The sequence below is a fragment of the Gossypium arboreum genome, chromosome 2 (assembly GCF_025698485.1).
Source record: "Gossypium arboreum isolate Shixiya-1 chromosome 2, ASM2569848v2, whole genome shotgun sequence".
Taxonomy (NCBI): domain Eukaryota; kingdom Viridiplantae; phylum Streptophyta; class Magnoliopsida; order Malvales; family Malvaceae; genus Gossypium; species Gossypium arboreum.
This window is the reverse complement of record NC_069071.1, coordinates 33,017,398-33,044,957: the sequence shown is the minus strand read 5'-3', so window position 1 is coordinate 33,044,957 and position 27,560 is coordinate 33,017,398. Positions and strand designations below refer to the sequence as shown.

The window sequence follows — 27,560 nt, the reverse complement described above, 5'->3', positions numbered from 1 at the left end:
ATTATGTATATATGATACTAATATGATGCATATGATTGTCATGTTTGAATGAGCAGTTGTGCTAAGAGATAGCACAGGTGTGTACTCGAAACCCATGAACATGTATTTAACATGTGAAATCAAATGGACTTGTGATGAGAATGCAAATGAATGATTGATGCTTATGAATATAATTTTTATGACAATCCGATGGTGATTATGATTATATTACACTGGAACAGTTTGGACAGTCGCAGTGGTCCAACTTTAAAAATACATAAAAAATTGTGGAAATTGAATTAAAGACTGAATAAAATATGGAATTAAAGCTTGTTGAGTTTAGTTTCTCATAAAAGAAATGGTATAAGCAAAAGATTTCTATATTATTAGATATTTAAATGTTTGTGAGACAGAGACAGAATGATTTCAGAAATCCCCTGTTCTGAGTTAGGAAAATCATTAGAAATTGTACAAAAATAATTATGAGTTATAATTTATATGAATAGAATCATCAATGAGTCTAATTTCAGGAGGAATGGACGGGAACATCATCTGAGTCCCGAACTATGAGATAAATAATTTTCAGTGAAGAGAGGTCAGAACTGTTGGACAGTAAAACAGGGGAAAATTTAATGAATAACCTGTACTAATTGGCTAAAGCAAAAATTCTGGAAATTTTAAGGAAGAAAGGTATACGAGTCTAGTTTCAAAAAAAATTAACGAAACTAAATTTGGAGTTTCGTAGCTCCAGATATAAATGATTTAGTAACTATAACTCGATAAAATAGCTTAACCTGAACATGAGTAATTGTACAATTATAGTGTTTTTTCTTGAAAACCATGTTAGTAATTGCTTATAAATTTCATATGGACTTACTAAGTGTAAAGCTTACCCCTCCTCTCCATTTCTTAGTATTGGCAGGTCGGCTTAGGGTTGGAGATTGTCGGAGGCAAAATCACACTATCAAGCTATTACTTTTGGGAGAATTAATTCAAATATTTGAAATATCGAGTGAGTGGCATGTATAGGAAGTTCGTTTCATGTCATGTATTATTATTATGATTTGGCCAAACGTATTGGCCTACATCAAGCTATTGTATATGGCCATGAGATGTGGCCTTTATTCATTATGGTTTATAAGTTTAATTTTTTTTTATGTCATGTTCTATGTTTTTGATGTGATGATGTAGTTAGGCTTGTTTGCTATATATGATGGTAGGCAAATAATATGTTGGTATTAAAATAGAAGGTTCATTTCGAGTCCACATGGTTTGTCACACGGGCGTGTGACCAAGCCATGTGAAACACATGGCTTGCACATGGGCGTGTTGTTAGGCCGTGTGTCCCCTGCACCTAAATAGTTACCACCAAGTTAGTCCACGGGCGCGTGTCTAGGTTGCCACGGCCGTGTCTTAAAGTCAGTTTAGTACACAGGCAGGCTACACGGGAGTGGGTCATGGCCGTGTTTAAAAGTCAGTGTTGCACACGAGCTAAGCTACACGGGCGTGTTAAGTTAGCCACACGGGCGTGTAGTACTATTCAAAAGAAGAAATTTTATAATTGCACGAAAAATTTCCGAGCTTTCAATCGAGCCTCGGTTTATTTTAATTATACTTAATAATTACTATGGGTCCATTAAAGATATGATTAACTATTTAGTGTTGCATTTAATCATTTTTTTAGTGTAAATGTACTGAAATGACTGGTAATACTCTGTGATCCTGTTCCAGCAACGGGACGGGGTTAGGGGTGTTACATGAGGTGTTCTGTGACTTACTTCTATTGATACAAGTACCCACTTGTATTAGTAGAAGTGTTCCAAAATTGTAAATATTGTTTTGAATCAAAATTTTTTAGAGACATTTTATAACTTTAATCATTTGATGGGTTTGTAAATACTTGAAATTATTTTATAAAATTATACCAATTGATTTCAAATTTGACTAAGAATTTTTAATTTGTCTTTGTATTATAAAGAAAAAAATGGAATAAATTGAAGATAACTTCCTAGAAAGTTAAAATGAGTATATTTGTATAAAATTATTATTACAATACTAATTAGAATAATAGTATAAAGAAAATTAAAATTAATAATAACATTTATAAGGTGAAGCTTTGATATTAGATAAAGAAAAGGGAAGTGAATAATGACGAGTTTCAAAAATATAGTATAATATGAATTATAAATTAAATAAATGTGTGAAGAAGATGATGAATGAATACTATAAAATTTACTTAATTATTGATTAAAATGTTTTTCATCTGTTTTGGATGTTATTATCATTTGATTATGACTTAAAATTTTTATTATTATTTGTAAGACACTTGAACTTATCAATGTTAATAATTTTCCTTTGTTGAATATTATTTACAATGATAAATCTTAATTTTAATTGGTATATAACAATAACACTAATTAAATGATAATTGATTTAAAATAATATATCTTATCAATAATTAATATAATCAATTGTGTCAAATTAATAAAAAACTTTATTATGCAAAAAAATTATTGATTGATTTTATATTTTATTTTTATAGAAAATTTTAACTAAAGTTCAAATGAATAAAACTTCTATTATTATTTATTTATTTTTAAATGAAAAAGTTCACCGACTTCAATATTTTTAAAAGGAAACTGTATAGATGCTAAAAGAAATAAAATGAAAAGAAAAACTGTGGAGGGAAGGGAAACAAGAAGAACATAATGTGACGGCACGTTGGCTCAACAAATTGCATAATCTAATTATTATCCAAAGAAAAGAATCAAAATATAATAAATTATCAGAACACGTATTAATAAAACAAATAAATGTTATTTTATTGTTAGCTGTAAGAAAAAAGTGCAGAAGAAAGTGTTAAATTACATTTTGGGACTTAAATTTGATAGTTTTCTCATATTAGGTTTTGAATATTTTTTTATTTATGTTAGAACCTAAATTTGACAATTAATTTCACATTAGAATTTGAATTTTTTATTCAAATTGGATTCTGAACTTGATAAATGTTTCCAACTTTTTGATCTAAAATAGTTCTTAAAAATCTTAAATTTTAAGTTTAATGTGAAAATAATTGTTAAGTTCGAACTTTAATATAAAAATAAATTATTACATTCAAGGTTTAATTTGGACCAAAAATATTTAAACCTCAATATGAAAAAATTATCAAATTTAATTCTTAATATGAAAATAATTGACAAATTTAAAACCTAATTTAAATAAAAAATTAAAATCTTAATATGAAAATAATTGTTAAGTTCAGTACTTAACTCAATAAAAAAAATTAATCATAAGCAAGAGAAGAGTAGGCGCGTAAAAGCCGCGAGGAATTGAAACATCCGCCCAGCTCAACCTGCTTGGATTGGAGATGGCCAGCGTTATTCATTTCTTCCAAATATGTACATATATTTTGGATAGAAAAAGAAAGAACAAAAAACTAACAAAATCTTTCAAAGTCTACATAGAAATTAGGGAACAAGGGGCAGCAAAGTTTGTCTCTTTTTTCTTCTTTCTTTTCATTTTTTCCTTGGTTGAAAAAAAGTGGAACGAGAGAGAGAGAAAATTACAGCTTGGTAGTATCCGTCTTTGCTGTTGTAATGTTGGCAGAGAGACGAGAGAGGGCAGCAGCTGGTTTAATCCAAAAATACTCTCTCTGTCTCTCCTCACTGCTCATAGATTGGCAGCCGAATTAAGCCACATTCGCATCAATTACCACTCTTAATTATTTGATTCTCCCCCTAAGTCTCTATTGGAAGACGAGCAATGAGCTTTGGTTTCTTTTGGTTTGGGTTATTATGTTAGGAATTAGTTATTAGTTATTCTGGGTTTTTTGTTCTGTTTTCTTTTTCTTGTTCGTTATCAATAATCATCGATCGTCGGGTCAATCAGCTATGGCAATGAATAGCGATCCTACTAAATCCAAGAGGCTTTATCAAGTTTGGAAGGGGAGCAATGTGAGTTTCTTCTTCTTGTTGTTTTCTCTCTTTGAATTGCGATTAGGATTTTTTTTTTTTTTTTGGTTTTCGGTTGTGGAAATTATGATTTAGCAATCACTATCTTAGTTTACTCTACGGGACACTGTTACTCCTTTTTTGCTTTTTCTTTCTAGCAAACAAATGGATGGACGAAGGTCATAATTTACAAACGTTCCTGTTAGCTCTAATTCTGAGCCTGCCTGGGTCGATTGGGAGATTTTGCAATTATGTTAATTTTCATTAATCCCAATTAAATTAAATTAAATTAAATCAATTTCCTAACCCAGTATTGATGATGGATGGATGAAACTTTCTTGAGTTGAATGAGAGTTTGTAACATTTGCTACCAAAAAACAAGGGCATATGATCTTTTGTAGCTGAGTTGTTGAATTCTCTCACCTCATATTTACTTGATTTATCCATTTGAATATTCTTGATCTGCTGTTCTTCTCTTCTTCCCTGCTTAAGCCTCCAGGAAAGGAAAAATAAAATCCAAACGTCTTCCAAATCTTTCTGTGTAAAACCATGATCACAGTCGTGTTTGACAAACATTAGTGTAGCTACTACATACTTACTGTTATTATTGTTGTTGGTGTTGCGACAAAGTTTTATTATTGAGGGTGGTTTTGTTTTGTTACTAACAGAGATTCTTTTGTGGTGGGAGATTGATCTTTGGCCCTGACGTTGCATCATTGTTTCTATCCACATTTCTTATTGCTGGCCCCGCCATTGCTTTCTGCATAAGGATGTATATTAAGATCAAACATGAAAATACCAATGCTGGCCGCTGTTATTCCATATTAATTCTGGGTGCCTTACTCTCTGCACTGGTAAGTCTTCTTTTTGGTTGAACTTCTAGTTGTGTCAATGGTCACTGCTAAACAAATACGTGTGCCAAATAGTTTTCAAACCAGTAATTTTCGTTATTCCACTGTTCCTAAGCAAAAATTTATAAGCTCTTTAAATGTGATTAAGCACTTAAGTAATCTTCATTTTATGAACAATTCTATTTGGCTGATATTCAATTGGGTACTGTGTTTGAGTGAAAAAGAAAAGCTTCTTGTATGGGGACAATTTTGATCCAAGGTGTATCCTTATTGATGGGGTTTAGGGGAAAAACAGCAGTAAATTAGCATAATCAGGACTGAAAAAGAAGTAGAAAGAAGTTTGAACTCTAGAAAATGTAGGGTTATAGAAAACCTCTAGTTTCTCTCTATTAGTTCAAAGGAAATAATAAGAATGTTGTCGCTTTAAATAGGTTACAGCTTATTTATAATAGGTTCCCTTGCAAGTAAAGTTACAAGGCTTTCTTGCAAATAAAGTTTTATTCCTAGCCCTAATAATCCAAGCTGTCGAAAATATATCTAATACCTAGAATAATTATTATAAAATAAAACTGAAATAAGAAAATAAATGAAGCTCTTGTATCATTCTCCTTGGCTTGGAAAACTCAACTCCTGCAAGAAAACATTAACAACTTCGGCATAGATTTTTGGGTCAACACGTTGCAACTTTTTTTCCACAATCCAAGAACTTTCACTAGTTTGCCTAACCTTTCACCAAAAATCTCCTATATCAATTATCTCCTTTGAACCTCGCTTCTTTAAAATCTACACATGTTTGATAACCTCAGACTTAGCCTTGGGAAGTTGCTGCACCTGGCCTGAAATTTCAGCAACATTCCCATCAAAACCCTCAAAGGGATATAAGCCATAAACATTAAAAACTGGACTGATAATCTGAAGGCAACTCAACCACATAAACATTAGAGCTTATTTTCTTCAGCACCTTAGAAGGCCCAAACTTCATTAACTAAAACTTGTGAAAAGTGCCCTTTGGAAACTTCTCTCATCTCAAATGTATGAGAACTAATCTCCCTCTTCAGATTCTTTAATCCAAAGTGATTAACTGCTGTAGCATTGTTCTTATTGCTTGTTTTCGAGACAGTCATCACCTCTTGATGAACTTATTGTACATGATCAAAAAAGGTTTCACCATCATCACTCACCCTAGTTCCAAGTGGCAAAGGATCTAAGTCAAGCACATTGCTGGATGCCTAAGATAGAGATCTAGTCACAGGGCGATTTGACCTGGGTTTTTTTATGAGAACATATGGTGAGAGAATTGTAAAAGAAAGAGTGGAGCTCTTCAAAGGGGGCTACTAACCTTGAAGCTCAAAAAGAGAGAGAAAGAGAGCTGCCCATCTCAAACTTGAATAATTTTCTGCTTCTCTTTTCATTCATCACGTCGTGCCATTTAAATAACAATGCTAGGCTGAGTAAATTATGAAGTACATGATAATAGGAATTTTAATCCCTTTATTTTAATCCCTTTATTATATGACTTGACCAAGGGTCTATTTGGACAACACAGAGTAATTGAATGAAATTGTAATTATTAGTGTATTAATTACAGTCTCTTATAATTACAAAGAATTGCAATTCCCTAGATGTGTTTGGCTAACAAGTGTAATTACATCGAAATTTTCTATATCATGTTTGGTAGTATAAATTGTAATTACACATTTACATAATTTATATATTTTAAAAATATTAATTATTATAAAAGATTATTGTTATGATAAAAACATAATTTCTAACCATGTAACAAAAATTAAAATCATATCATCATATGTATCATGTTAGTTTAAAAAAGTAGTTGATGATATGAATATTGAAAAAAAGAACTCAACCTGTTGCATTTTTTCTAGGCTAAGGCTGTACAATATTTATACAAATGGAAGTGAACTATTGTGAATTCCATGAGATCTGTAATCTCCCAGCAAATTAAGAGCTAATTTATTCTATCCTAAAATACATTAGGAGTAAACTATTCTAACCTAAAAAAATAGTAGAAATCCCTAAAAAAAATAGTAGAAATCATGGAATATACATAAAAATTATAGCTGTACAGAAAAGATATTTAAGATTTTTCAACAATTTTCCCTCAAGATGGTGAATAGATATTTTCCATTCCCATCTTGCATGTAATGTCTTCAAAGTTGGAAGTAGGCATTCCCTTAGTTAAGACATCTGCCAATTGATTACTTGATGTTATACATGGAGTGCATATCATGCCGCTGTCCAGCTTTTCTTTAATAAAGTGTCTATCTACTTCAATGTGCTTTGTGTGATCATGTTGCACTGGATTGTGTGCAATGTTGATGGCAGACTTGTCACAATAGAGTTTCATAGGTCCTTCCCACTTGATTTTAAGGTCATCAAGTATTATTTTTAGCCATAGCAATTCACAAACTCCATGAGCCATAACTCTGAACTCTACTTCAGCATTTGATCTTGCAACAAGCGATTGCTTCTTACTCTTCCATGTTACTAGGTTCCCACCAAGAAATGTACAATATCTTGAAGTTGATCTACGTTCTACAACAAAACCTACATAATCAGCATTGGTATATGCCTCAATGAGCAACCTTTCATTTTTCTTGAACAAAATTTCTCGACCCGAAGTTCTTTTGAGATAGGATAGAATTTTGTTTACAGCCTGCAACACTTACGACAAATGTTATGTCCGACCTTGTATGGGACAAGTATATCAGTTTCCTAGCCAACTGTTGATATCTTCCCTTATCTACGGTGCCATCATCCTTTTCTTCACTCAATCTCAAGTTAGGCTCAATGGGTGTGCTAGCTGCCTTGTATCCAAGATTGCTCGTTTCTTTAAGCAAGTCTAAGACATATTTTTGTTGGGAAATAAAGATACCTTTACTTGAGTATGCCACCTCAATTCCTAAAAAATGCTTCAGCCTCCTTAGTTCTTTAATTTGAAACTCCTTTGCTAAGCACTTTTTGAGTGTTTCTCTTTTAATTTGATCATTCCCAGTGATGATGATGTCATCTACATATACAAGTAGGGTTGTAACTCCTCCTTTTGAATGTTTTATGAACAAGGTGTGATCTCTTTCACTTTGTTTGTATTGCATTGCTAGCATCACTTCAATAAATTTTCCGAACCAAGCCCTTGGCGATTGCATTATTCCATATAAAGCTTTCTTTAACTTGGACACTTTCTTCTCAAAAAACATTTCATTTAAACCCGGTGGAGGCTCCTTGTACACCTCTTCTTCTAAGTCCCCATGTAAGACACATTCTTAACATTAAATTGTTGTAAACACCAACCAAAGTTAGCAGCTAAAGAAAAAAGAACACGCACAGTATTCATTTTTGCTACGAGTGCAAAGGTCTCTTGGTAATCTACCCTGTATGTCCGTGTATATCCTTTTGCAACCAACCAAGCTTTATACCTTTCTAATGAACCCCAGCTCTATTTTTCAAAGTAAACACCCACTTACACCCTACCATTTTCTTTCCTTTGGGCAGATTTAAAATTTCCCAAGTCTTATTTCTTTCTACAGCATTTATCTCCTCTTTAATAACTTGTAACCAGATCTTATTTCTAAGTGCCTCTTATAGTTTGTGGGATTGAAATGGAGTTGATGGTGGTAAGAAAAGTTCTATGATCTGGGGAGAGTTTATGGAAAGATACAAAATTTGAGATTGGATGCTTAGTGCATTCTCGTATTCCTTTTCGAATAGCAATAGTCTAAATAATTAAATTCACAAGGAATAAAATCAGATTGTAAAAACAAAGGTGCAAAATTTCCAATACCTAATTGTGGTTTAGATTCTTGGACTTGCACAGGTTCAGAAATATGAACTTTCTTCCTTGAGTGGTATAGTAGGAATTAAACCGGTTTTTCTCTTAGCTCTTAGATCAGGTTCAATTTCCTTACTAGCATGTTCACCTTCAATTTCAAGTTGAGGTTCAGGTTCACTGCTGGCATGTTCTCCTCTGGAGTTAGGTGTATGGTCAGGTTTGAAAGACTTTAAGTTGGGTGTAGGACTTTGAAAATCAAGAAGAAATTCCTTATCTTCCCAAGAACTCTCTCCCTGCAGATGAGGATTGTTACTTTGAGAGTAATGCTCATTTTCAATAAATGTGACATCCATGGAGGTAAATTTTTTTTCTGAAGGTGGATAATAACACTTGTATCCTTTCTTTGTGTTTGAGTGTCCCACAAAAATACATTTTAAAGCTCTTGGATCAAGTTTCCCTCTTTGGTGTGCATGAACATGTACAAAAGCAACACAGCCAAACATTTTTGGTGACAATTTGCAAGAGGCAATAAAATCATGGTAAAAAACAAAAAGAGCAACAATGGGACTCTGATTATTTAGCACTTTGGAAGTTACTCTATTTATCAAATGTGCAGCAGTTAAAACAGCCTTCCACCAAAAGGTTTTTGAAACTTTATGGTGAAACAAAATTGCTCGTGTTACATTTAGCAAATGTCTATTTTTTCATTCAACAATCCTATTTTGCTGGGGTGTGTCTGCACAAGATGGCTCATATATTACACTCTTTTTGGAAGAAAGATGAGAGAACTTGATTAAAATAGTCTTTTGCATTGTCAGATTTTACCTTTTTAATCAAACTTCCAAGTTGTACGATTAAATTATTCTAAAGGTGGATAATAACACTTGTATCCTTTCTTTGTGTTTGAGTATCCCACAAAAATACATTTTAAAGTTCTTGGATCAAGTTTCCCTCTTTGGTGTGCATGAACATGTACAAAAGCAACACAGCCAAACATTTTTGGTGACAATTTGCAAGAGGCAATAAAATCAGGGTAAAAAACAAAAAGAGCAACAATGGGACTCTGGTTATTTAGCACTTTAGAAGTTACTCTATTTATCAAATGTGCAGCAGTTAAAACAGCCTTCCACCAAAAGGTTTTTGGAACTTTATGGTGAAACAAAATTGCTCGTGTTACATTTAGCAAATGTCTATTTTTTTCATTCAACAATCCTATTTTGTTGGGGTGTGTCTACACAAGATGGCTCATATATTACACTCTTTTTGGAAGAAAGATGAGAGAACTTGATTAAAATAGTCTTTTGCATTGTCAGATTTTACCTTTTTAATCAAACTTCCAAGTTGTACGAATAAATTATTCTAATGCATATAATATAATTTTTATAACTTATATAAAAAAAATTTTTTAAAGTTGGATTTGGGTGTAATTACATGGGTAGTTCTTTCAATTCTCACTACCTAAAATATATAAGACTAGAATAATTTATAGAATAATTAATTGATATTATTTTATATTATTGCCTTAATTTGTAAGATCTTGATTGTATTCTTGATTCTATTGATTCTTTCCATTCGTAACATTCACTTTCCTCCTCAAGCAAGAGCTTGTCCTCAAGCTCGAATTGCATGTAGAGAGATTTAAGGCTCCAGGGCAGTGACAACACTATTTACATTCTCATTCTGCCTCGTATTTGCTATTTCCAACCAAAATAGGTGTTTACATTTTTGGCCACTGGTGTATGTCTCATTGCAACCAAGATTAGATTCATTAACAAGACTACTTTTTGTTATGTCAAGCTGGTTGTGGGCAACTTATGGAAGCTTCATTTGGGCTCCCATTGGTTCTTGTTGTGGCTTAGCATAAATTTCACTCAGCAATTCTTCAATTGCATGTTGCATTGCAGCCAATTTTGTCTATTGACATTGATTTCCTTTTCCTTGGCATTTAGTGCCATCAACCATGGCTTAATAGCAAATCCTAATACAAACCCTATGATCTAACCATAAATTAATGTGGTTTAGAGGAACAACACAAGTAAATTAGCAGAATTAAGACTAAAAAACAAGTGAAAAGAAGTTGAAATTCGGGAGAAGTAGGGTTATAGAAATCCTCTAGTTTCTCTCTATTAATTCAAAGGAAATAATAAGAATGTTGTTGTAAATTGGTACGATTGTTAACAAAAGAGAGAAAAAGACGATAGAAAAAGAAGAGAATTGGAAGAAAATTAGAGAGAGAATTTTTGCTCAATAACATTCAATCTTTTCATAACCTTTTTTGGTCCTTGTCGCCATATATAAAGTAAAGAAATGTAAAGGGAAATAACACCTTAAAAGTTAGTTAAAATAAATGGTAAACTAGACAACATTAATTAAACAAAATGCCCCGTTTAAATAAATCTTTATGCGCATTGTTTCATTAATAAGCTCGTGACAAATACCCTTTGCTCGAAGTGATCCTTGTCCTAAATGATAAATGTGTGGAAAGTTCTCCTTGAGCTGTTGAAGGGGTTCCCACGTGGCATCTTCTAAAAATGAGTTTGCTCATTCCGCCAAAACCTCGGTGATAGCAGCATTGCCTCTTTCACCATTCTCCTCTTTATAATCTTGGCAAGTTCCTTTGACCAAGTTCCTTGCTCATTGATCACTGGTAAGTGTGCTTGAACAAAAGCTGTACCAACATGCTTTTTCAACTGTGATACATGGAAGGTGGGATGCACACGAGACCCTCGGGGAAGTTGAAGCTTGTAAGTCATTTTTCCAACTCTGTCTTCTACTCGAAAAGGCTCAAAAAAACTTAGGTGCCAGCTTTTGATTTAAGGTCCTCATCACTGAATGTTGCCGATAGGATTGGCGTTTTGATTTAGGTGGTAGCTTTTGTGTTTGTTTGCTTGCCGTTTCATCCGATCTTGGGCTTTCTTTAGATGAAATTATGGCAACTTCCTCGTAGCCTTTCGTTGTTGCAGCTTTTTATCCATAGTAGCTACTAGGGATGCTCCAGCTAGGTAGGGAATATGGAGAGGAGGGGTTTTGCCCATACAAAGCCTTATATGGGGTTACTTGGACAGCTGAGTGGAAGGTGGTATTGTACCACACTCGGCCAAGGGAAGCCACTTCTGCCAGTCTTGTGGCATTTCTCCTATCATGCACCTCAAGTACCCTTCAAGGCACTTGTTCACTATTTCAGTTTGCATCTATCTCTGGGTGATAGGCAGTGGACAAATGCACCTTGGTGACCATCCTTTTAAAGAAATCTTGCTAAAAGTTATTAACAAAGACCTTATCCCTGTCAGAAATTATGGAATCTAGCATCCCATGTAGCTTATACACATTATCCATGAACTTTCGAGCTACACCCGCATCAATAAAGGGATGTCCCATGGCTACAAAATGAGCATACTTAGTGAGATGGTCAACCACCACAAAAATGACATTCTTATCTTTGGAGTTTGGAAGCCCTTCAATAAGTTTATAGAGATGGAGGACCAAGCTCTTTCTGGGATTGGGAGTGGTTGTAAAAGACCCGGTGGTGCTACTATTTTTTACTTGCATTTTTGATATATCAGGCACTCTCTCACTCACCTTTTGACATCAGTTGTAAGGCCCTTCCAGAATAAAAGGCTTGTCAGCCTCCTTTTGGTTGCATGTATCCCTGAATGTCCTCCTATGGTGCTTGCATGAAAGAGTTGGAACATTTCCTACTTGAAACTAGCAACATTTCCCACCACAATCTTCTCTTTTCTTCTAAGGAATCTACCATCCCAGGAATTCCTTGAATGTTTGGAGCTTTGCTTCTGAACTTTTGAACACTGCCTTTGAACATTAGGATCCACCAAATATGATGCCTGCACTCGATCAAGATTTTAGAATTGATAGAGCTTCCAGTGAGCTGTAGATATTGCCCCTCTTTTAGTGCTTGCTTCCTTGACAAAGCATCTGTAGCCAAATTACCGGACCCTTTTTTGTAAACCACCTCATAGTCATACTCGAGCATCTTGCTACCCACTTTTGCTGGAAGGGAGTGACTATCATTTGGTCAGCTAAAAATCTTAAACTTTGATGGTCAATTTTTATTTTAAACTGCCTTCCCACTAGATATGAATGTCATTTCCTCACAGCTAAAAGTACAACAAGCATTTCCTTCTCATATATGGAAAGGGTTTGATGCCTTATTCTCAATCCCTTGAAGTAGGCCACGAGCTTACCTTATTGCTGAAGGATTGCCCCCACCCCATAACCTGATGCATCCGTGTCCATACAAAACACCAAGTTGAAATCAGGTAGAGTCAAGACAGGTACTAAGCACGAAGCTTGTTTCAATTGCTCAAAGGCAATTGAGGCCTGATCCCACCACCCTCAAGCAACTTTCTTCAGCAAGTTGGTGAGTGGCCTAGGAATGACACCATAGTTTTTAATGAACCTTTTATGATAACCCAAAAGCCTCAATAAGCCCCTTAACTCTTTGATGGAAGCAGGAGTAGGCCACGTTGCCACACTATCCACCTTGGTCTTGTCCATAGAGACAGTCTCTTTGGAAATTATATGCCCCAAATACTCCACTTGATCGGTTCCAAATGAGCATTTGCTCTTTTTGACAAAGAGTTGATGTTATCTCAACAACTCAAAAACCTCCCTTAGATGGCCTAAATGCTCTAACCAGATGGGGGAGTAAACAAGAATATCATCGAAGAACTGTTCTTCTCAATAGTGATCTAAAATGGTGTTCATTAGCCCTTGGAAGGTAGAAGGGACATTTCTGAGCCCAAAAGGCATCACCAAGAACTCGTAGTGGCCCTTATGCTTTTTGAAAGCTGTCTTGGGGATGTCAGCTTCATGCATCCTAATTTCAAATCCAGCTTGGGAAAGATTCTAGCTTGTCTGAGCTCATCCAACAGCTCCACGATGATGGGGATAGAGAATCTATCTTTAATTGTCAGCTGGTTAAGGTGCTTGTAATCGACACAAAGCCTCCATGTTCCATCTTTTTTCTTCATTATGACCATAAGAGAGGCAAAAGGGTTTGAACTGTCTCTTATTATCCTAGCTTTAAGCATTTCCCCAATCAACTTTTCCAGTTCTGATTTCTGAATCATAGGAAACCTATATGGCTTTACTTTGACCACTGCCCCTTCATCTTTGTGGGGTATCCTATGATCTTAAAGTCGTACAGGGGGTAAGCCTGAGATAGCTTGAAAAAATGTCTTGGAACAAATTAAGGGGCAGCTGCAGTTCCTCTGGCATAGACTGATTTGAAGCTGCTGAGAGAGCCACTTGTTCAACACTGGTCAAAACTTGCACATGGGTCCAACTGACCTACCACTTGGGAAAAACACTTTGCTGACTGTCCTTGACTTAGCATTTCAATGTTGCCTGATGAGATACCCCTGATAGTACAAAGGGTTCCTTTGGAAGTGAACTGCATGGTCATGGAGCCAAAATTCCAATTTATGGACCCCAAGGAGAGTAACCATTGTATCCCAAGGACCACGTCACATCCTTTAAGAGGTAAAACCATAAAGTCAGCAATAAAACTGAACCCTTGAACCTCCTATTCGATCCCTTTACAAACACCAGTAGTAAATAGATGCCTCCCATCAGCTACAGTGACCCTCATTTGTTCATAACCGTTTTTGGTCCTTGTCACCGCATATAAAGCAAAGAAATGGAAAGGGAAATAACACTTTAAAAGTTGGTTAAAATAAACAGTAAACTAAACAACATTAATTAAACAAAAAGCCCCATTTAAATAAATCCTTCTGCGCATCGTTTCATTAATCAGCTCCCAAAACGCATCCCACGGTCATATTTCAGCTTGTGACATAAATATGTTACAACGTATTTATAATAGACTTTCTAGCAGGTTACTAGCTTTCTTGCACATAAAGTTTTATTCCTATCCCTAGATTTAAACCGGTCCAAAATATATCTGATACTTAAATAAATATTATAAAACAGAACTGGAATAATAAAATATTATAAAATAAATAAAGCTCTCATGTCACTCTTTCATGCAATTGGCTATGGGTTAACTTTCTTTTGTTTTCCGTGGCCCTCATGAATATTTTTCATTTACATACTGTATTGGTGTTTGGTTTTTATCACTCGCTTTGGCGAATGGTATGTTTGACTATTTTCATCTCTTTATTTGAATTTAAACTAGTTTACACCACAATTATACTTTTTGTGTAAAACTCGCGCTTCCGGATACAAAATATAAAATTGATATTAAAGTCAACTTTGCAGGATCTGCTGTTTCTATTCTTTACCTCTGGTAGAGATCCTGGAATTCTGCCCAGAAATTCAAAACCTCCTGAATCAGATGAAGCTTTGGATGTAACGACCCCATCTATGGAGTGGGTCAATGGCAGAACTCCTCATTTAAAACTTCCTCGTACTAAAGATGTAATAGTTAATGGCCACACTGTGAAAGTAAAGTACTGTGACACCTGTTTGCTTTATCGTCCTCCCCGAGCATCTCATTGTTCCATATGCAACAACTGTGTTCAAAGGTTTGATCATCACTGCCCATGGGTTGGTCAATGCATTGGAATAGTAAGTTTAAATTTCCTCTGAACTTTTTTATCGACTAAATGTACTTACTGGTAGGATGTACTTAAATATTGAGCAATTGAGCATGGGATATTTTTCTTGACATGATTTGAATTAGGTTGGCATAAACATGGTATTTTATGACATTAGAAATCAATTGGGCTTTGATAAATATTTTCCATAGCATTAAAATTGAAGTAAATATTATACGGGGCCTTAATTATTTTCTTTTTAAACTTGATTGTACGTGCTGGCTACCCTCTCTCAAATTTGCTGCTTATCCTCCACATCTTCAAAATAAGTCATACTTTATGCACTTGAGGTAAGTTCACATCTCTATATGCGTGAAATGGCTTCCATTATGGAGGAAGGAGTAAAATCAGGTTTGGATGTTTAATTTTAGGTTGCATTGGGGGTGAAAAGGTGGGACATTAACAGTAATTTATGTTCTATGAAATTTGGTAGCGCATTAATGATTTGATGAAAAAACTAGGTAGTCAAAAAGCTGTTTGGAAGCTGTTTTGCATGGTGGAGACTGGAAGGTAATTTAGTGTTTAAGATTGAATTTCGATGTTTGGTTCAAGTTGATTGATGATGATTTAAAATCTGAATAAAGAGATCCATAAGCTTCAAATTTAGCATACCTTAAGAGTCTGACTTGGACTTGATTTCACTATACCAGCACAGGAGGAGCAAACATGCTTGGGAAATTCTGTAAAAATAATTCTAGAACTCTAACCTTATTATTAGTTTACCTAAAAATGAATCAATATGATTAAAATCTGGAAGTATAGAAAGTATAAAACAGAACTTCTAGACTCCAAATTTGCAATTTTTGGTAGATCACGAATATCAAGTTTTCCTGACACTTGAAACTCAAGGAAAGAAAAAATTAAATAAAATTTGCAGCTTAGCCAAAAGGAACACATTTGACAACTCTATATAAAATATTCTAGTTAATTCTAGTCTTAAATCAGTTCACCATTGAATGGTGCTTGAACATCTATGTCTTTCAATATCACCATTTTGTAGTTTTGTATTGCAAATATGGACAACTTATATGGTGCTTCTCATTAAACCCAACAAGTGCACGTGGGATATAACTCTGCTAAATGGCAGTAGTTGTAAAATTATGGTACCAATAAGGTTGCCCCAAATCACAGTTGTTGCACAATCATGCATATCTTCTCTAAATGGCGCTTCTCATTAAACCCAGAAAGCGCACATGGGATTTCCATTCATCTTGTTGATAATATTTTTATATATAGGCCACTGGTTGCTTCTAGTTGAAATTTTGATCTTTAGGATGTACTATATCTTTTTTTATTGGCTTCAGGATTATTATTTTTAGGGATGTAACTCTGCCAAATGGCAAAAGTTGTAAAAATATGGTACCAAAAAGGTTACCCCAAATCTTAGTTGTTACACAATCTTGTCTATAATCTCTAAATAGATGACTTTTAAGTATTATGTATTTTTGAAATGTTGTAATTTATTTATTCGTGGTTGCAACTAATGGTGCTTTTGACTTGTGTGTTGGTTGCAGCGTAACTATCGATTCTTCTTTATGTTTATATCAACCTCAACCATCTTGTGCTTATATGTCTTTGTTTGTTCTTGGATCAATGTGCTCGAAAAGGAAGCTGGCAATGATAGCAATATTTGGAAGGCTATGTCGCATGATATCCTATCCATTATTCTCATAGTCTACTGCTTCATAGCTGTATGGTTTGTTGGTGGTCTTACAGTTTTCCATTTCTATCTGATTTGCACTAATCAAGTAAGTTTCTTGTCAAAGCTCCATGTTTTTCTGAAGAACTAAGTACTGTCCATTCCTTATCATATTATATATTTTTCATGCCTAAGAATACTCTGACTGGTAGGGCATCTTAATTTGGCTGGCTATATAACAGTTTGCACAACATTTTGGGCTATTGTCGATCAATGCATTCTTAAATCTTTCTAACTTATATTTTTTGCCATTGTGTCCGTTGTTAGTTTCACCACTTTCTTATTGGTGCTTTGGGCCAATTTGACCCTAGAACAGTTGTAAAAAGTGTTGTTGAGGTAGAGTTGTTGGAAAAGAGATGTTAGATTGAAAATATCTTAAATAACTAAGAATACTTCTTGTCTTCTCAAGTATTTTATGAAGACATTCAATTGTTAATGAAACTCTTTGTCAATACTTTAAGTTTCTGCCTTTAACCTTTGGAGACTTTCCTGCTACGTTCCTAGACACCACTTTCTTATTGGTGCCTTGAGCCAATGTGACCCTAGAACAGTTTAAAAAATGTTGTTGAGGTAGAGCTGTTGGAAAAGAGCTGTTAGATTGAAAATATCTTAAATAGTGAAGAATACTTGTTGTCTTCTGAAGTATTTTATGAAGACATTCAGTTATCAATGCAACTCTTTGTCAATACTTTAAGTTTCTGCCTTTAACCTTTAGAGACTTTTTTTGGTTTATATAGAAACTAAAGTTATTTTTTCAAAAACCTTGTTCGGCCCTGTTACCTTCTTAGACTCCACTTTGTTATTGGTGCCTTGAGCCAATTTGACCCTAGAACAGTTGTAAAAAATATTTTTGAGGTAGAGCTGTTGGAAAAGAGATGTTAGATTGAAAATATCTTAAATAACTAAGAATACTTGTTGTCTTCTCAAGTATTTTATGAAGACATTCAGTTGTCAATGCAACTCTCTGTCAATACAGTTTCTGCCTTTAACCTTTAGAGACTTTATTTGGTTTATATAGAAACTAAAGTTATTTTTTCTCAAAACCTTGTTCGGCCCTGCTACCTTCTTAGAACAAAGAAACTGGTCCATAAGTTGGCAAATACACACTTGAATTTTTAACATGGTCTTTAAAGTCTCAACTGCCTCACGAATCCAGATAATACAACAATGGGTTGAATGAAAAGGTCAAGGTTAAACTTGACATCCACAGGAAGTCACAAACTATGAGAATAACTATCTTCTCATTAGCTGAATACTTTGTGAACGTAGTGTGATCAGTTTGTCCTTGAATGCATCCTTGTTTTTTTATGAATTGACTGAACATTTTGAACCAAGCTTTTGACAACTGTTTAGTCCATGTAAAGATTTTTTAGCTTGGAGATTTTTTATCCAAACTTTTTCTCAAAACCTGGTGATGGATCCATGCTGAGTTCTTTGTTTAAGTCTTGTTAGGAAACACATTCTTCACATCAAGCTGTTGTAGAGGCCAATCAAAATTGGCTGTAATTGACAAAAGCACTGCCATTGTGCTTAATTTTGCCACTGGTGCAAAGGTTTTTAGGTAATCAATGTGTAAAACCTTTAGCCACCAACTGTGCCTTGTATCCCTCAATCCATCTGACTTGTATTTGGTTGTAAATATGCATTTGCATCCAACTGTTTTCTTCTATTTTGGAAAATCAATTAGCTCCCATGGTTCTTTTTTCATGAGCCTTTATCTCTGAGAGAATATCCTCTTTCCACTTAGGAACCTGTAGAGCATTCTGTACAACCTTTTGAATTTTCACGCAAGACAAATTGTTAAGGCATAGAAGATAGGTGATAGTGTTTTGTAAGAAACAAATTTTGACATAGAGTGTTTGGTTCAAGTTCTAACACCCTTTCATTTAGCAATTTGAACACTAAGTTCAAGAAAACTAGAGTCGAGATAAGGAAAATTAGGGGGAGTTTTGATCTGCTTCTATTCTTCTGCAAGTAAACAAGTTCATTGGTAAATGTTGTCTCTCCAGTGCCATTTTTATCTAAATTATGAGATGACTTTGCAAAATCTTGACCTTGGTTTTAGTAGGCTAAACACTAAGTTCTCATTTATGCTGAAATTGGATCCATTAGAAGTCAATGTGTTGTTTTTGGTTTTTGTAGGAAAAGAAATATGTTGACGATCAAACATACACTAAATAATAGTGGAGATATTATCACTCGCAACAAAAAAAATGAAAGGAACTCTTGTTCTTATTATCAGATTGATGAAAAACCACTATAATTTATAGGGGAGAATGATAACAAATATGTCAATGAATCCCTTAAAAATAGAATAAAGAAAATAAAATCTTAATAGATTTCTAAGGAATAAGAATAATCCCTTAATTTAGGCAACAAATATACGCTAAATAATAATGGGAATATGAAACAAAATAGTAATAATAATGGAGATTCTGGATATCTCCATATTTAAAAATAGTAACCAAATCAAAGGCTAAGCCCTGGAAATTAGGAATTAATTTTATGATGTATCTTCCTAAGCATACGTTAGTTTAATGCCATTCCATGACAGCTAATGTTAATTTCTCAATCCTTCCAGTTGAGCTAATTAATGGGAAATATTTTAATCACCGAAAAAGAAACAAAGGAAATATTCATAAAAAAAATTTGATGGAAAAAATCTCATTAGTCCATACTGCTTTTTAAATCTGTATTAAAAAACTGATTTACTTGAACAGTAACAGTGCGAAATAGTGTCAGGAACAAGTATCGCATATAATATTCTTAAACTGGCTGCTTTATGTTTGGCCAAAATGAAAACTAGCTGCTTTATGGTTTGCTGAAGTTATTGAGTTTTATACTGCATTAGGATGACCCGAAAAGTACTGATGATTATTACATAAATTATCCAGAGACATGCAAAATTAAATAACGAACTTGTGGGATCATTGGTTACTAAACTGGTCATGATTCATTGGTTAGAGACAAGATCACCTTACTAAAATTGTCAAATTTTCACTGGCTACGTTCTTTTAAATGTAGAGAGTTTCAAGTATTAGTTTGGTAGATACTTATTTCCTCTCATATACGACCTTGATCTCCACCATTGCTGAATTACCCTTCTCTTTAATGGCTGAAATGCCATTCATGGCAGAATACCCTTTTTCCTTTTGAAATGGTCAAAGGTCGATGATTATGGAAAAAAAAGCCATTTTCCTTTGCTTTCTTTTTCTTGGTCTCCAAGTAAGGAACCATGGCTGATGATTTCAAAGGAAGTTTCTTCTTTATATTTTTTTAACTGCCAAAAGGCAGATTTTTGTTTAATATGATAATCGCCAATTCCAATTGTAACTTAACTGCAGCCTGCAAACATTTATCCAAAGATAGATATTCTTTTACTATTTCTTTCTCCTGTGTGTAAAAAAATAGAATATCGATAATGATAATATATCGTAAAGAAAAGAGAAAGAAAAAATAAAGAACACACAAAAAATTTTTACGTGGAAACCCTTTTGGGAAAAAAACCACGGGCAGAGGAGAAAATTCACTATGTCGAATTCAAATGATTACGGAGGAGTAGACTATGTCTATTTATAGGCTTGTAAAACCATATTCTAATAGGAGTGTAGTAAGATAGAAACACCTTATTCTAATCAATATCAAATAAATGGAATTTAATAAAGTTTAAAAAATCTTATTCTAAAATAAAATAAAATAAGTGTAGTTCTTATGGATTTTACTTTTATTTTATTTTATTATTGTATTTTATTTAAATAATGATTCGGGTCACTCAATTCTAACAATCTCCACCTTGACACAAATTCTTAATGAACAAGATTTTCATCGCGAACACTAAACAAACAAGTTCTTTATCTCTTCCATAAAACCCTTTAAGGGTTTAATTTCAACAATAAACACCAACCAAGTCTAAGCAATGCTCAAACTTGGTTATAGGAAGTGACTTAGCCATAATATCTGCAGGATTTTCATGAGTACTAATTTTGCTCATAATAATATTACCACGAGCAATAATATCACGAACAAAATGATACCGAACATCAAATTTGTTTTGTTTTCTCATGAAACATTTGATCTTTTGTAAGGAAGATGGCACTCTAACTGTCACAAAATATTGTAATGATTTAAAGGTCTTCATTGAGTTCACTAAAGAGTCCCTTCAACCAAATGACTTCTTTATAAGTCTCAGAAATCGCCATGTACTCGATTTTAGTGGTAAACAAAGTGACTGTAATTTGTAAAGTGGCTTTTCAATTGATTGCACAACTTCCGATTGTAAACACATAATCTATAAGAGATCTTCTTCTATTAAGGTTTCCAGCAAAATCAGCATCAACATACCCAATGACTCCATCTTTAGTTTTTCCAAAATGTAAGCAAACATCACTAGTACCTCGTAAGTATCTTAAAATCCATTGAACTACTTTCTAGTGTTCTTTACTGGGATTCGTCATGTATCTGTTAACTGCACTGACTACATATGATAAATTTAGATGTGAGCAAACCATAGCATACATGAGAGATCCTACTACACTAGAATATGGAACATGTAACGTACTCAATCTCATCATTTGATTGTGGAGACAAAGCTGATGAAAGTCTGGAATGGGCTGTTAAAGGAGTACTAACAAGTTTAGCACTCTGCATATTGAACCTGCAAAAAATTTTCTCAATGTACCCTTTCTGACTTAGGTACAATTTAGTTGTTTTTTTATGTCTGAGAATCTCTATACCAAGTATCTTATTTGTTGGTCCTAAATCTTTCACTTCAAATTCTTCACTTAGTTGGGTTTTAAATTTTCTTATCTCTCTTGTATCTTTCGCTGCTATTAACATGTCATCAACATAAAGGAGTAGATACACCAAAGAATCATCACTATTTTTTTTAAGTAAACACAACTATCAAAGCTACTTCTTTTGAAATCATGAGAAGCCATAAAAGAATCAAACCTCTTATACCATTGTCTTGATGATTGTTTCAAATCGTAAAGAGACTTTTTCAGCAAGCAAATATAGTACTCTTTTTTTGAAGTTGTAAAACCCTCTGGTTGTTGTATGTAAATATCTTCATCAAGTTCTCTATGTAAAAATTCAGTTTTTACATCTAACTGCTCAAGCTCCAAATCATGCATGATCACAATACCAAGCAAAGCTTGAAGCAAACTATACTTCACAACTAGGGAGAACACATCTATGAAGTTCACTCTTGAAATTTGATTGTAACCCTTTACAACAAGCCTTGTTTTATATCTGAGTTTTTCAACTCCTGAAGTCACTTCTTTCGTTTTAAACACCAATTTACAACGAATATTTTTTTTACTTTTAGGAAGTTTCACAAGATCTCATGTTCTGTTTTTGTGGAGTGATTCCATCTTCTCTTGCATAGCAAATATCCTCTTTTTTAAGTCTTTACAGTTAACTGCCTCAGAATAATTAGATGGCTCTTGGTTTGCATCTATATCTTCGGCCACATTTAAAGCATAAGCAACTAGATCAGTTTCTACATACTTTTTTCGATGTTTAATTTCTCTTCTAGTTCTGTTTTTAGCGATAGAGTATTGTGGTGAAGAAGCAACTCTATTTTGAATTTTTGTATTGGCTTGAGGAGTCGACTCTGGATTGATCTGATACTTTACCTGCTTTTGATATTCTTTATTGGAAGAGTTTTTAAGAGATTAGTTAGGTAGCATAGCAATTTCATAAAAAACATCACTGCTAATTACAATTTTTTTATTTTCAAGACACCATAACTTACATTCTTTTACATCAGCTTTATAACTTAGAAAAACACATTTAATAGATCTCGGTTCTAATTTTTCATTATCAACATGAGCATACGCAGGATACCTAAAGATTTTTGAATCAAAATAATCAATAGGATTACCAGACTATACCTCTTGTGGAGTTTTTTTCTTAATGGCAATGGATGGAGATCAGTTGATCAAAAAAATGCAGTAGAGGTTGTTTAGGCTCAAAACGACTTCGGTAAGTTAGCATTTGACAACATACATTGAACTTTTTCCATGATCGTTCTATTCATTCGTTCTGAAATGTTATTTTGTTGTGGAATATGACGAACTGTCAAGTGTCTCATGATCTTTTCCGACTTGCATAGTTCATTAACTCATCAGAACAGAGCTCTAAACCATTGTTTTTGCGGAGGTGTTTTATTTGTTTTCCCTTCTGTTTTTCAATCATAGTTTTTTAATACCTAAATGCAAAAAATACATCGCTTTTCTACTCTAGGAAGAATGCTCAAACTTTTTTGAAAAATTCATAAATAAAAGTTATCATATAATTAACTCCACCTCTCGAAGGCACTTTGGATGGCCCCTCATAGATCTGAATGAATATATTCCAACGTTCTATTTGTGTTATGGATTCTTCTGGTAAATCGAACTCTCTTTTGCTTCCCAAAAACGCAGTGTTCACATAACTTCAATTTCCAAATTCTTTACTCATCAAGAAGTCCTCTTTTGCTCAATTTTGTCATGTCATTCTCACTTATATGCCCTAGGCGCATATGTTAAAGTTTAGTAATATCCTCGTCTGACAACGACAGTTGCATCACTAGTAACAGTAGAACCCTACAAAAATATAACTTGGCAGTCTTTTTTTGCCCTTTCATCATAATGAGGGAACCTTTGGGAATCTTCAAAACCCCACATTCAGCTATGTATTTGTACCCTTTTGAATTAAGAGTATTTAACGAAATTAAATTTCTCTTCAATTCTAGAACATGTCGCATGTTACTAAATGTTCTAACAACTCCATCAAACATTTTAATTTAATCATTTCAACACTTGTAATTTTACACGAATCATTATTTCCCATCAAAACAACACCTTCTGACACTGTTTCGTAAGTTGTAAACCAATCCCGATTGGGACTCATGTGGAAGATGCAACCCGAATCAAAGATTCACTCTTCATTCACTTTAGAATTATTGACAGAAGCGACTAAAAGTTCACCATTGCTGTAGTTTTTTACAACATCAGCTTCACCAGATTTTTCTCATTGTTTTCCCTTTTGATTCGCAGCCTCCTTTTTGATCTTGTTTTGTAACTTATAGAACTCAGATTTAATGTGTCATTTCTTCTTGCAGAAGTTATAAGTTTTACTTCTGTTTGAAGACTTCAATCTACCTTTAGATTTACCACGAGAATTCTATTTCTGTGTCCTTACACGATCATCATCAGCATTCCGATCTTATCTCTCACGAATAATGAGACTTTCCCTGAGAGTCGGGTTTAACCAAAAGATGCTTCATCTTTTCATACGAGGCTAAAGAATTATAAACATCATAAATTGTGAGAGACTTCCGGCTATATAAAATCGTGTTTCTAAAAGTTGAATAAGACGGGGGCAATTAATAAAGTAGAATTAACCCTAAATCTTCCTTATCATACTAAATCTCTATGGCCTCCAAATTTGAGAGAATTTCTTTAAATACTGTTAAGTGTTTGTGCAAAGACGTACCTTCCTCCAAACAATTAGTATAAAGACGCTACTTCATATGAAACTTGCTGGTTAACCTCTTCCATAATGCAGCTGTGGTCTTCTCCTTCATCACATCATGCAAGATTTCGTTAGACAAATGCAAATGTAATTGTATTAATGCCTTTCGATCCTTACTCTTCTTCTTTTCCTCCGTCAATGTCGAAGGCATCTTATCTATCCCTAACAGGTTATCCTCTAAGTCCATCTATGCAAGAATTGCCTGTATCTTTTTCAGCCATAATGCAAATATAGTGTTGCGATCTAACTGCAAATTTCATACTTTAAAGGTCTCATTATCGTGATTGAGATGAACAACCCGAAAGCTCGGATACCAATTTGTAAAAAAAATAGAATGTCGGTAATAATAATATATCGTAAAGAAAAGAGAAAGAAAAAATAAAGAACACACAGATTTTTACTTGGAAATCCTTTCGAGAAAAAAACTACGAGTAGAGGAGAAGAAAATTTACTATGTCGAATTCAAATGATTACGAGAGGAATAGACTATGTCTATTTATAGGCTTGTAAAACCATATTCTAATAGAAGTGTAGTAAGATTGAAACACCTTATTCTAATCAATATCAAATAGATGGAGTTTAATAAAGTTTAAAAAATCTTATTCTAAAATAAAATAAGATAAGTGCAGTTCTTATGGATTTTACTTTTATTTTATTTTACTATTGTATTTTATTTAAATAAGAATTCAGGTCACTCAATTCTAACAGTTTGTGGGTACAACTTGAGGAATGAAAGACATGATTGTAAATTAGTTTTTTTTCTATTAGCATATCAAGGCAGTTCCTTTTTTAACACATTTTTACTTTTGCTAAATTCTTCCACTACTAAACCTATATTTAGCTAAAAGAAAAAGGGGAGAGAGAGAGAGAGAGACCGTATTTGTTTTTTACATTAAGAGTTAAGATGGTATGACAGAGTGCACAATGTCTCTTAACAAAATATAATGAAGCATGTTTTGAATGGGTCTTAGAATCATTCCAGTATAATTGAAACTTGAGGATACTATAGAAGTTTTATCTTTTGTTTAATGTTATGATTTGGAAATTGCTAGGAACTTTAAGAAGTGTTAAAAAAAAAAAAATCTCTTAAGATTTCTCTCTGTTGGCCCCCTAGAATGGTATGATGTTTTTCTAGTTCAAGATTGTTTAGGGGGGTTTAGAACTGTTTATATTTGATGATTGTCACTGTATTGTTTAAGCTTACTACTCTTTTGGCTTTTGCAACTATAATAAACTCTCATTCGCTATGTTTAGGAGATACTTATTTGAGGACTGGAATTTCTATTTGTATTCTATAATCCAAATTCATCCTATTGGAAAACTTTTTATAAAGCTGGTTGTGAGTGAACTAGAAAATTTTAAAAGAATCCAAATTTCTAAGGAATTTGCAAATTCAACACATTTCAATTCTCTCCCTTCAATCTCGAATGGCAAATTGTAAACTAATCTAGACAAAGGATTTCAAATTTATGAATTTCAATTCAAATGATTTCCACTCTGAAATATTGAAATCTGAATACAAGTACGGCTTTAAGTTTCCAAACTCTACCATAAGTCAATATTGTTGTATGCTAATATTTTTCGATTTGCTTTGTGTTTGACCTTAACAAGTTGTGTAAATTACCATGCTAGAACTTGTATGTGCTTGTATTTCTACCATATGTTTCCTTTTTTGTTTTGAGAATTAGGAAATATTCGCTTATGAAAAATCTTTAGATATCAACCCCAGTGGTTTTGTTTCTGAATAATATTTGATTGCAGTCTTGTCCAATTTTTTTTACAGACTACGTATGAGAACTTCCGTTATCGATATGATAAAAAAGAAAACCCATATAACAAGGGAACAACAGGAAATCTTGGTGAAATGTTTTTGTCCAAGATTCCACCTTCATTAAATGATTTTCGTTCATTTGTGGAGGAAAGTGAGCATATGGTTATGGGATCAATGATGCCAAACTTTATGGAAGGTCATATTAGCTCAAAAGAGAAAATTGACATTGAGATGGGAAATAGGCTTGCTGAAGATACTGGTTATTCACTTCCTGAAATTTTGAGAAATTTGGAATTTGATGATTTTGAGGACGAATTGATGATAAAGCAGGAAGGGGAAAGAGATATGGATTCATTGTTTCTTGAAGGGCAAGATATGAAACCATCAGATGAAATCTCCATTCTGGGGAGTGGAACAGTTAGAACTGAGCAAAGTTCAGCTTCTAAAAATGGAGATGGAGAATTTATGGAAAGCTACAGTGCAAGAAATGAAACAGATACGTCAGGGAAACCAATAATGTAGCAATTCTCATCCAACAAAATTGTCGCCACTTCAAGTAGAAGTATAATATTCGTGTTCTCTCTCCTTTTAAGTTAAAATTCTAGTGCTTTTTTTATTTAAAACTTTGGAGGCAAACACAGACGTAAGTGATAATTAAACAAGTTTTTGTTAATAACAGCTTTGCTTGGGGTTGGGTATTTTGAAATTGATGTGAAGGATCTCCTTGTCTTGTAAAATCGCAGTGGTGTGCAGCTTTGGAGGAGTGCAAGTTGTTGAAAATAGAGATACAAGCTCAAAAAAAGTAAATATATATATATCTATCTGTTTATTTGGGGGTCCAAAACTCTTATTGATTGTTGTAAGCTGTGAATGTCGTATTTTGCTCGAAATAATGCAGAAACTCAAAAACAAATGGTGTGATTGCGAGTGTGAGGGTGAAAAAGAAAAAGGTCTATAGTCTGTGTTGTAGGTTTTATCATTTTTTACTGTTTCTAAAATATGATTGGAGAATAGAGATTTCTCTTTCATCAGTTAGAACTGTAGCATGTTTAAAACTAATTAGATTTTGTGGTATGTATTTATTTTATGAATGATTTCTTACACCTTGATGAAGTTTTCAAATTTAACAAAGTGATAATGTTTTTCCCCGAAAATGCATGCTTTATAATTGAGTATAATATCGATAATCTAGAGTGGCTTTTATGTACCAATAAATTAATATCTATCTATAACTATGTATAATTTTAAGACAGATGGCGGACTGTACATGTTAATCTTAAAATCATGATACCTTGCTGGTTTTTTCAAGGATGTGACATGAGTGAAGAAAAAGGAGAGAGAAAGAAGAAAAGAAAAAGGAATGAGAGAAAAGGGTTTAATTCTGTTTTTAGTTTCTATATTCTTCCCAGATTTAAAATTTAATCTTT

At 33.6% G+C, this 27,560-nt stretch overlaps 1 protein-coding gene across 4 annotated transcripts; it reads left to right on the top strand.

The window, feature by feature from the left end:
• The first annotated feature begins 3,240 nt into the window (after positions 1-3,240).
• LOC108486119 (probable protein S-acyltransferase 4) lies at positions 3,241-27,287 on the top strand. 4 transcript variants are annotated; one of them, XM_053024729.1, is made up of 6 exons: positions 3,241-3,932; positions 4,598-4,783; positions 14,808-15,116; positions 16,660-16,893; positions 26,146-26,695; positions 26,877-27,287. In XM_053024729.1, the coding sequence occupies exons 1-5, from the start codon at positions 3,870-3,872 to the stop codon at positions 26,653-26,655; spliced, it is 1,302 nt and encodes a 433-aa protein (XP_052880689.1). In that variant the 5' UTR covers positions 3,241-3,869; the 3' UTR covers positions 26,656-26,695; positions 26,877-27,287. The 4 variants fall into 4 exon arrangements, 3 of the variants coding, with proteins under 3 accessions (XP_052880689.1, XP_017645444.1, XP_017645443.1); XM_017789955.2 differs by having other exon boundaries at positions 26,813-27,287; XR_008277605.1 differs by having other exon boundaries at positions 3,242-3,932; positions 26,146-26,776.
• Positions 27,288-27,560: the final 273 nt, after the last annotated feature.

What these genes read in the sequence shown, in the direction of transcription:
- LOC108486119 (XM_053024729.1), top strand. Translation starts at nt 3,870, where the DNA reads ATGGCAATGAATAGCGATCCTACTAAATCCAAGAGGCTTTATCAAGTT. An exon ending in GTGCCTTACTCTCTGCACTG is followed by an intron (nt 4,784 to 14,807) that starts GTAAGTCTTCTT and finishes TCAACTTTGCAG; the next exon opens with GATCTGCTGTTTCTATTCTT. An exon ending in TTGGTCAATGCATTGGAATA is followed by an intron (nt 15,117 to 16,659) that starts GTAAGTTTAAAT and finishes TGTTGGTTGCAG; the next exon opens with CGTAACTATCGATTCTTCTT.